The sequence below is a fragment of the Phoca vitulina genome, unplaced genomic scaffold (genome assembly GCF_004348235.1).
Source record: "Phoca vitulina isolate PV1807 unplaced genomic scaffold, GSC_HSeal_1.0 scaffold13, whole genome shotgun sequence".
Taxonomy (NCBI): Eukaryota; Metazoa; Chordata; class Mammalia; order Carnivora; family Phocidae; genus Phoca; species Phoca vitulina.
In genome coordinates, this window is record NW_022589716.1 from 1,447,569 (window position 1) to 1,458,293 (window position 10,725).

A 10,725-nucleotide genomic window follows, 5' to 3' on the forward strand; every position below is an offset into this window, starting at 1 on the left:
GGGATCGGCCAAGGGAAGGCAGCAGAATCTGGCGGATAGCTGACAGTGGGCGATGTGTGTTCGGGGGCGGTGGGGGGCCTTCATGGTTCTCTTCTCGCGGCTATTATGTTTGGAGATTTTCATAATCACTGCTTTCAACCTGGACACTGTGTTTTTCAGGAAAGGCTGTGCGTGCTCCTTGCCAAGGAAGAGGCAGAGAGAGCCTGTGGGAGTGCGGATGGATCGGCGGATTCGAGGCTAATTCTTTGCACAGCAGATGAGTGTGTTTGTCTGTGTGGGGGTCTCCCTGAGCGTGTGTATGAGGCTGGGGAAAAAGGAAACAGGATTTAAAACTGGCTCATGACCTTTTGGGGTGGGGGAACGTGGGAGGGGAGGTAGTCTGGGAACCGCTGAGAATGGAATGAAAACGTCATGGACACCCTCCGCAAAAAAAAAAAATAAATAAAACAAGAAAAATCCACAAACGTATTATCCTCAGGGGTTCGAGGGTCCCCTAAAGCCCACTGCACCCACCCTGGGGAAGAACTCCTAATTCAGTGCACGGCCCTCCATTTCTAAGACATAAGGAGACTCCTTCTGCACCTTTTCTCGGTGCACTGCATACATAAAAAAGCAGCAGGCAAGAAAAAACAAACCTTTCCTAAGGCCAGCAAAATGCTGAGCCACTGCCCCTCTGGGGCTTTGGGGCTCCGGGCAAATGAGTACAGACATCGAGCCTCGGTTTTCCCATTAGGAAAATGCACTATCATCCCACTCACCTCGCCTGCAAGGTTGCTCTGAGGCTGGAACAAAAGGATGGAGGTTGAACCACCAAAAACGGTGAGGTTTTCACCTCACGCTCAAGTGCGGAGCCGTGAGCACCTTGGGGAGCGGTGACACAGTGACTTCCCCAAGGGGATACACGATGGTCCCACTTCAGGGAGAGGAAGGAATCGCCTCCGGACACGTTTTCGAAGCTTCTCGCTCTTCCAGAGACGATTAGGGGCCCATCAGAGCTCAGGACGCCTGCAGGCTTTGCGAGAGGTCCCAGGCCCGTGTCAGAGCTAATGACCGAGAAGCAAGGCCGTCTCATGGGCACCAGGAGACGCCGTGCCCTCCGGGATCTCGGGGACCTCCTGTCCATAACCCGGAAAAGGGAGATTTCCAAGGGCCCTGACTGTCCGGGGCGCCCTCCACATTCCCTGCCCCTGGCATAAAGCCTCGATTCACGGTGTCCTCTCAGCCGCACAGGTTATCACCCTGAGAGGGGCCTGTGTCACAGAATACCTGCGTCCGAAAAGCTGCCTTCAAAAGTCCATCCGTCTCAGAGGATGGTCAACATCAGCAGCGACAGATGGTGTTGATGATGGGGACCCACATCTCTTCTGTGCTCTGCCCCCACCCGTCACCCCGACGTCCCAGCAGGAGGAAAACGCCAGACAAGCCAAACCCAGGGCCATGCTGGGAGACACCTGCCCAGCCCCCTCCACACTGTCACGGTCAGCAAAAAGCAAGCAAGTCTGAGAAACCGCCTCCGGCCAGAGGAGCCTAAGGAGGCAAAACAACTATATATACAGTGGGGTCCTGAGACAAAAAAAGGTAAAAACACTGAATAAAGGGTGACCTTTAATAATAACTCCATATTGGTTCATGAATTCTAACAAACGTACCATATTAACGTAAGCTGTTAAAACACAGGGGAAATTGTGCGGGGTTTGTGGGAACCCTTTTGTATTCTCTTTGTGATTTTTTTCCCTGCAAATCTGAAACTGCGTCTAAAACGTAAAGTTCATTACAATGTAAAAACGAGTCCGTAAATGCCCGTCTCAGGGCGATTCCCTGGCTGCGACGAAGCCCATGGAGTCAGCATGCAGGGGGCGGCGGTGAGCAGCCCGCCTCGGCTGCGGAAGGGGAGCGGCCAGAGACCTTGGCCCAGAGGCACAGAACAAACACTGAAGAGCTTTCCCAAAGGAGGGTCTCAGAATCCAGCCCCACCACAAGGGGCTGGGGCTCTGTCCCCTGAGATTCCCATCAAGGCGGATCCTGACGGGGAACACTCTGGGCCTATTTAGTCCTGGCGTCCCCGTCTCATCCCCTTCCAAACCGGCACGGCCTGGGGGTTGGAGGCTCTCTGCCACCTTTCTGTTCCGGGGCTGTGCTCAGGCTGCTCAGATTCGAAAGATTTATCATCTCTATCGGAGAGGAGGTGGCCTGGGGATGTCCCATCTCCCTGGGGACAGTGAAACGCAAAGCTGGGGGCAGATCTGCAATGTCCTCGGCAACTCCTGAGGTCGTCCCTGCAGTTATGCCCAAGCTTCTGGAATGTTCTAGGGGAAATCAGCTGCATCCTAGTGGAAAACTCTCCCTCCTCCCGGTTCTGACTGCGGGTTTCGTAGGAGGCCTCGCCCCCTATGCAGACCAGGCCTCAGTGAACGGTGCATGGATCTTTCTTCAAACTGGAGGGCCCTGACAAAGGGCCACCTACTCTAGTGACAATGAGGTTACAACCAACTATCTCAGAAACATTCTGCATCCTGAGGTGCCAGGGTGACCCCCAGAAACTTCCCAAATTGACTCTGTGGCCCTAAAAGCCACTCAAATGCTTAGGATCAAAACAAGAATGTTCCACCTGGTTTTCCGCCCGCTGTGGGGCTGGTTCGCCTGACACCACGTGTGAATGTTAATGCAAGGAAAATAATATTTAAATGAAAGGGGGAAAAAAGATCGTTTTGTATTAAAATATTTTATATTAATCATTCAAACTTAATTTTATACAACGAATGCATACATCGCCCAGATGTCTGTCTCGGAAGGGAGGTCGGGGCGGCGTGAGGGTGGGTGCGCCCGGGTGGGAGACGAAAGGCAAGGAGTCACCGCGCTTCCCCGACTCATCCTGTGCTCCAGGCGGAGTGAGAACCGGCGCTGTCACCCGACAGGGACGTCACCGCGGAGAGCAGCATCTACGGCAGCGGCCCCTGTCCAGGCCTCCCTGCTGGGCGAGCCCCCAGAGCCTGAGGCCCTGTGACCAGCAAGTCCTTGACATAACAGTGGCTGTGACATGTCACAAGGTGAACGGGGACCACTGTGAGCGCGCGCGCACGTGTGTGCGTGTGTGTGTCCGTGTGCGTGCGTGCGTGTACGTGTGCGTGCGGGTGAGTGTGTGTGCATGTGTGTGAGTACGTGTGCGTGTGGGTGCGTGTGCATGCGTGTGGGTGTGTGTGCATGTGGGTACGTGTGCGCGCATTCATGCATGTGTGTGCGTGTGTATGTGCGTGTATGTGTGGGTGTGTACGTGTGCATGTGCGTGCACAGACAGGCTGGAGTGTTCTCTGGCGGGACCGCCCCGGGCCGGGCGCCTAGGCGGCGGGCATGTCAGCCTTGCTGAGCGCGATGGCCAGCTCCAGGTCCTCCTGCTCCTGCCGCCGCAGCCGCGCTAGCCTCTCCTGCTCGGCCTTCTCGCTCTCCCGCTTGGCCCAGGCCATCTGCTGCTCCTCATTGCCAAACTGCAAAGGAAAATGGAGGTTGGGTTACTTGGCCCAGGAGCTGCGACCTGCCGCTTGGGGTGGGGGGGCCGGGGCACGAGGACACCCGTCACGTGCTGTCGGGGTGCAGGGAAATGCAATGCTGGGGTGCGCTGGGTGGGGGGGGTGCACTGCCTGGTGTGCACATGAAAACCAGAAAACGCCAGGAGCCCATGTCTTGGTCGGGAGCGGGCGGGGAACACGCACTCCCCAGTCCCGACCCACAGTCACATGCACCGAGAAACAGGGCTGAGTCTGACCCCAGCCACCACCTCGGACCTCAGAGAAACTAGCCGCCCAGCCCTCTGCAGGGAGCCAAAGCAGGCAACTGCTAGGCACCCATCTGGGGACACAGAGGGTTCCCGCACGTCCCCAGCTAGGAGTCTCTGAGGCTTCGAGGGGGTGTGAGGGAGGGGCCCCCGCCCCGCCTCCTCTCAGGGCGCGCACTGATCTCTGCTCCACAGCAGCCCTCAGCTGCACCGACGAGCTCAAAGAGCAAACCTACAAGGCCTGGGCCTCGCTGACAGGCCGACGACACCAGCGGGAGGGAGGCGCTGGGACTGGAGAGTTCTGGCACATGCACGGCGCTGCGTTTCAAATGCGCGCAGACGACACAGTCTTGAAATGTGTTGTCGCTACCCCAGCCACGGCCCGGGGAGCTCTGGGCCCACTAGGAGCCACCTCGTACTTGAGCATTTATGGGAGCCCTGGCATTTACGCTGCCGATCCGTCCAGGAGCTCTTGACGTCCTTTTCCAAAAGGTCCAATAAAAAAAACCACTTTTTTAAACAAAGGAGGAAAGTTTTAAACAAGATGGGTGGTTTCAGACCATCCAAGGCACCTTAGGTCTACAGAGAGCACAGCAAAGCTAGATCTCACATGCTCTGCCCCGGGTGTGGGTCCCTGGTTCTCCCACGGGCCTGAGTCACATGCCCCTCCGCCCCTCCCCCCTCCCCGAGCAAGGCTGCGGCCTGTCCATGGGCTCGGGTCCCTTCGTGTCTCTCTTCTCGGCCCCGGCTCTGCCGGCTCTCTGCTAAGCACAGGAGGACACCAAAGAAAGAGGCAGGCCGGCCCTCTGAAAGGCGCCCCTTGGGAGCAGACATACAGACAATCCCGATCTCACACAGGCTTCGTGGAGGCCCGAACAGACCCCACTGGGAGCACCGGGGAAGGAAGCACGACAGAAATTCACGGCTACTTCGGCACACATGTACTGAGCCTGAGCGACAACCTGGGGGGTGAGCTCCTCTGACAGGTGGGGATGCGGAGGCCTGGGGACAGGGGGGGGGTGGCTGCAGAGCCTGGGCCCTCAATATGCTGGACCTTCTCTCCGGGTCTGGGTCTGGGTCTGGGTGGAGGGGGGCGGGGGCAGCCAGCTACAGCTGCAGAGTTGGGGCCACAGGGCACCTTCGGAGTGAGGCGCTGGGTGGGGGGCGCCGAGCACCCAAGCCTGGTGCTGCCAGAACAGAGCACGGGGTGGGAGGGGCTGCCAGGGGCTTGTGTGCAGGTGTGGTGGGGGTGGGGGCCGTGGAGCGAGCCATATGTGGCCTGGAGAAGGAAGTGGGGCAGGAGAGGAGGCCTCCCTCCACCAGGCCTTGGGGGGTCAGGTAGGGACAGGTACGGACAGGGTCAGCATGAAGAAGAGCCATCCCCAGGAAGAAAGGCTGAGTCCTAGTTTCTTAGAGAAACTACCCAGAAAAACGTTCAGGGCCTGATGGGTCTCCAGGTAGGACTCCCTGGAATCTGGTCCCCACCCCTCCTGTTTCCATCACAGACAGCCTCCACCCCCGCACTCTCTGGGGAATTTTCCAACACCTCATCAGGAGAAAAACAAGGAAAAAACCACAAATACCGGCAGAAACGGCTTCCCAGTGCTGCTGACAGGGACCTCACCCTCTGTCAGCCCAGAGGAGGGGAAGGTAGGGGCTGACAAGTAATGGCCAGGCTGACCCAGCCACGTGCTGGAAGCCAGGCCAGGAGGGGTCAAGTATCAGTGGAGGCCACGGGGCCGCACCATGATTCCCGCCCAGCCCCAGAGTCTCGGGATGTCCCTGCAGAGCCTCCTGCTTAAGGGGTCCCCATTTTCAAATGAAATGTGCTGACAGGAACATTCCAGATGCCTTCAGAGCAGACTGGGTTGGGGCCAGCTTCTGGATCCCGTCTGGGGTTTGTGCGCACTTGAGAAGCAGGCTGGACCGTGGTGTCCGAGAGAGAGGACCTGGAGGAGGAGGGTTGCTTGAGGGTCCCTCTGGGCCTCCAACCAGCAGAAGAGCCTCTCCTGGCCCTGGTGGAGACCCCTCGACTAGGTCACTCTGGTCCTCCGACCCGCATGCACCGTGACAGCCAGAACCTGGGGCGCCTGTGGGTGCAGCCGCCACTCCAGGAGCGGCAGGTGACTCCTGCTTCACCCCTGCGCCGTCCTGGAGCTGAGACAGCGGGGCACAGAATGCCACCACCCAAGGCATCTCCCGGGCACAGGGCGGACGCCAAGCGGTTTTCCTTCAGCAGCCTCTCGGCAGAAATCCGGGCTTCAGATGGCTGCACACACGAAGGGTGCGCACCCGGGGCCACTGCTCACCGGGGCTGAAGCGTCCGACAGCACCCGCCCTGCCCGGCACAGGCCGCCTGCAGCCGCCTCCCGCTGGCTCACTCCCGCTGCTGTCAGGGTCGCATCCAACTGGTCCGACGACCCCCGGCGCGGCACATCCCATCTGAGAGTCGCTCTGCTTAGTCCAGACTTGCAGAAAAAAGAGCCGTTTTGCTACCCTATAAAGGCTACTTCCTAATAAACACATTTGCCTGAGACAGAAAGTCTTGTTTTTAAAGAAATCTCGGAGACGTTTCCTGTGAATGGCTACAAGCACAAGTAACCCATTGATGGAAACTCGGGGCTCGTCAGTGAGAGCCTTCCAGAGGGGCAGAGCCGGGGCGCCTGCCCACACGTGTGCCATCAGCTTCCCTGAAGTCCAGCGCGGCTGACAGCATGTCCTGGTGGCACTCGAGAACCGTCCGCACTGAAGGAGCCATGCCGCTAGTCCGCTGGGCAGTAAGAGACCTCCCAGCATGTACCTCGGGGAAACGGAAATACACGGCCTGGAGGGCCCAACTCCCGCCTGTCCTGAGTTAGCACAAACCTCCGAGGTCCCGCGAACCAGAAACCCCTGGCCAACGGACTGGGTCCCCGGATGTCACAAAAATGCAAAGGCATCCTAAGTGCCCTGAGGTGGGACAGGCTGGCCATTTTGGGACTATGGTATGACCAAAGGGGACAAACCAGGCCAGTCAGGTGTCGTGCCTCTCCCGCACTCCATGCCCTCAGAGGGGCTAAAGCCTGCTGTCGGATGTTTCCTCTGGAAAAACTGGGGCATCCGAAGCGGGAAAAGTGATTTTAAACAAAGAACAAATGGGGCAGAACTTGATCCCCCACTGGGAAACAAGGATGATTCAATACTGGGGGTGTTTCTGGAATGACCAGAAATATTGGGCCAAACGATAGCTTAACACCTCAGCGTTTTTTGTTGTTTTTTTTAATATTCTCCCCCAACCAGCCACTGGGTGCGGGGTGGGGCACAGAAACAGAATCATGCATTTCAGAAAGAGAACAGTCATTTCTCCAAATTCCCAATCACATCTACTTACCCCTCTTCCCTACCCAAAACAGAGTACCTGATTCCTGCGTGAATAGCTCTCTTTTTCTCGACACTGGATATTTTTTTTCCACCAAAACACAAATGCAGTACTATTCAAGAAATGGTAGATAAAGCGGGTTTTGTTTTTGGCTTTTATTAATACCGTCGCCGTTTGGATACATCCACGGCGTGCACCGGCTATCAACAAAATCGAGCTAACTGCAGTTGTAAAACATTTACAGGTCGCCCAGAGCCGGGACCGCGCCGGCGTCTTGGGTGACGGCAGGGAAGCTGCAGGACAGCCGTGCACGAGGTGGATCTGAAGCAAATTGGGCGCTCACCGGGCACCGACAGGGCAGAGCTGGTTTTAAGACCGATATTCTAGGAGCCAGGGCGTCTATTAAACAATGCATCTCGCACCGAACCAGGAAACAAAGTACCCTGCAAATTCGAATGTAAAAACAGTGCGCCACAGACGGTGAAACCACTTCTGGGAAGACAACATCTGAAGCTCTCTGAGAACAAGGTTCTTGGTACCGAGGAAGGTGCTGGAAATACCCCCACGTGACAGCACTTGGCAATCCGGAATCTTTTTTGCACACCGAGAAACAACGGCCAGGCTTTCCAGATCCCAGGATTAGCTTCTGAAAAGGCACTTCACCACTTTGCTAAATGGCTCCGCGAGGGTTTGGGTTTGGGTTTTGGTTTTGGTTTGGCAAGGGGAAAGGCCTTCAGAGCAGTTGTTCTAGGCTGGATTTCTTCCCGTCGTAGCTGGGAACTGAAGTAAGTTCTAAAAGACCAAACTGCTCTTCCTCTGCGTGCCCTGCCTGGGTTCTTCAATCCTTACTTGCTGCTCAAAATGCCCTGGGGTGGGACCGTCACAACTCTTTGCACAAAGACCCTTTTGGGGACAGTGAAACCCTAATGGGACTTTTGCGATCTCGTGTGCGTACTTCGGAAGCGTTTGACATCTCAGCTTCCAAAAATCCATGAACACCACGGCCTCCGGGCCACAGAAACAATAGAGTCTACCAGGAAGGACAGAAACGGGCACATCCGGCCGCCCTGCTGGAAGAAAGCATGGCCTGATCACAGAGTATCCAAACTGCAGCTCTTTTTCTTTTTTTATTGAGAAATTGTTTTTCTTACAGAAAGCAGCAGTACAGAATAAATAACACAAGGGATAGCGTAGAGGTACCAGGAGACAGAAGCCAGGTGTGCCGTTTCAAAGAGACAAAAAAGAACCCCAAAGAAGCTGCAAGCGGAGGGTGGAGGGGTGGCGCACAGGGAACTCAACTTACAGAGGTGAAGTCTGCAAAGCCCAAGGAAGAGGCTTTAGAAGGTTTAGCTGAAGAGGAGGGAGCAAATGGATCTTTTCCACTAAACGGGTCCCCAAACCCCTTTTTATTTTGGAACGGGTCACTGCTGTCAGCCCCGAGTGGCTGGAATGGATCGGGGGGCTCGGGAAAGTCTGCAGAACCAAGCTGGCTTACAGGTGTACTTTTACCTGGAAAGTTCAGGAGAAAAAAAAAGGGAGGGGGGGAGAAAAAGAAAAAAAGAAAAAGAAATACAAGTTACTGACCACAGACAGAACAGAGTCCTGACTAAGGAGGCCGGCGAGCGCTCTCGGGGACACCCTCTCCTTCTTTGGAAAGGGCCGGAATGCCGCCTGCTGGTGGGACAGATCCCAGGGGAATCCTGGATGGATCTTGCTTTATTCTCACCTTATCCCGGAGGCTTCACAGGTTTGTGGGCGATACAAGAAAACCACTTCAGACAAGCCCCTCCCTGCCCCACCCCACACAGCTAAAACGTACTGTCTTTACCAAGTTTACATGCAGACATGTTTCAAAGTGACTCATTTTAGTGGCAACCCATTTACTATCACACTGAGTTTAAAAAAAAAAAAAAGTCATGGCTGAGCAGAAAAATACACTGCAAGCTTCTAACAATAAAAAAGTGGGGGTAGTAGTATCTGCGATTAAAAGGAGGGATTAGTTTCACAATATGGGATAGAGTTAGCACTGGTTGTGAAGGTCTGGCCTCTGCTGTCCTGAGGTTTTACAACGGTTCTTAGCTCTCGCTTCTGCCCCTCGGTGCTGGTGGCTCCAAGGGGCAGGGTTTGGGCCTTTCTAGGCTCTTGCTGAGAGTGGCTCCGAGATGCCTGGGTCCTAGCAAGGCCAATCTCAACCGGATGTATGTGGGATACACGTGTTCAGAATCAGAGGGAACCTGGCCATGAGACCATGCTTGGGGCTGTGGCCTGAGGGCAGGTGGCTTCTCCTGACAAGTCCTGCCAATGTGCTAGAATGTTCCACAAGGAATCAGGGGCCTCTCCAGGCCTGCCTAGCAACACTTGATGAGTCTTCAGGGTCTGCCAGTTTTGTAGGCCAGGTTCCTGCCTGACGCCACTCATTTGCCCATTGGGGCACCAGGAGTGAGATGTTCAATTTAGTCCAAGCAGCTTTGTGTCCAAGCCCCAGGTTAGAGACTAGAGGATACTTAACATAATTCCAGTCTGTCAGTCCAGCTGCTTATGTTTACTCTTGCAATTTCAAAGCTGATGTGCACCAAGAACCCACAAGCCAAGGGCCACATTCCACACACAACCCTGGACATTTAGCTGCACATCCACAAAACGCCCCCAGCCCCGAGCGGCACCTCCGGCGCCCCCATGCGGCACCTGAGCCTGGGACACCTGCCCTCCTCACCCAGCCAGCCTCTGCCACCCCACCCGCCAGCTAGAGAGAGGACCCGCCCATCCATCTCCACGCCTAGCTCTTAGAAGCATCCTCTCTGATGCCATGTTTCTACGGGCCCCCAGCTGTCCCTAAGAGCTCTGGGGCCACAGCCTGCCTCTGCTTCTTTCAGCTCCAAGACCTCAACAAGGACAAGTCCCTCAGCCCCAGCTGGCCTCAGTTTCCTGTGTGTGAAGTGGGAACGAAGAGGCAGGGGCCAGATGAGGTGGCTGATGCACGCACAGACCCACGGGGCAGCACGCTCTGCGCCCCACCCCGAGGCTGCCCTGGCATCCCATATCACAGTGGGTGCTGCCTTCTCCGTCACACCGCCTGCCCCGGGCAGTTCCAGCAGGACCCGCACGGACCAAGGAGGGGGGAGGGGCAGGCTGGAGCAGAGGTCTGTCTCTCCCTGGGACCTCAAATTGATTCCCAGGCAGGCGTGGGGCCCAATGGTGGGTGGACCCTATGAGCTAGAAGGGTCCCCCCATGGAAAGCCTTTGCCGAAGCCCCCGGATGTGCCCCACTGACCCGGGTCACAGGACTATTCCCCAGAAGGGTAGCGCCGAGTCCACCATGCAACAGGAATTAGGACTTCTCTCTCCCACAGCAACTGACTTGTCAAAGTGAAGGCCTGGGGGGTACCCCCCCACTTTCTGTACTGGTCGAGTCTCTAGCGCGGGTACCTCCTCCCCTATCCATGACAGAGCCCAGACCTCCTGCAAGCTGTCCGTCCAGCACCAAATGCTCCTCCCCATGCCATCCTCCCTGATGTTAGCTCTCCCACCTCCTCCTTGTCATGGACTTTAGCGCAGCTCCCCCCCCCCCCCCCCCCCCCCCCCCCCCCCCCCCCCCCCC

At 56.5% G+C, this 10,725-nt stretch overlaps 1 protein-coding gene across 5 annotated transcripts in view; it reads right to left on the minus strand.

Annotated features, from left to right (window-relative positions):
* Positions 1-1,601: 1,601 nt before the first annotated feature.
* Positions 1,602-10,725, minus strand: part of EPS15L1 (epidermal growth factor receptor pathway substrate 15 like 1) — a 97,133-nt gene continuing 88,009 nt past the window's right edge. For 2 of the 5 annotated variants that reach the window (XM_032412312.1, XM_032412313.1), the window contains exons 23-24: positions 8,431-8,636; positions 1,602-3,482 (exon numbers count right to left, since the gene is read on the minus strand). In XM_032412312.1, coding sequence (XP_032268203.1) covers positions 3,336-3,482; positions 8,431-8,636 — 353 coding nt within the window. In that variant the 3' untranslated portion in view covers positions 1,602-3,335. Of the gene's footprint in view, positions 3,483-8,430; positions 8,637-10,725 lie in introns of those variants that run through there. The other 3 variants (XM_032412314.1, XM_032412316.1, XM_032412317.1) reach the window with 2 other exon arrangements.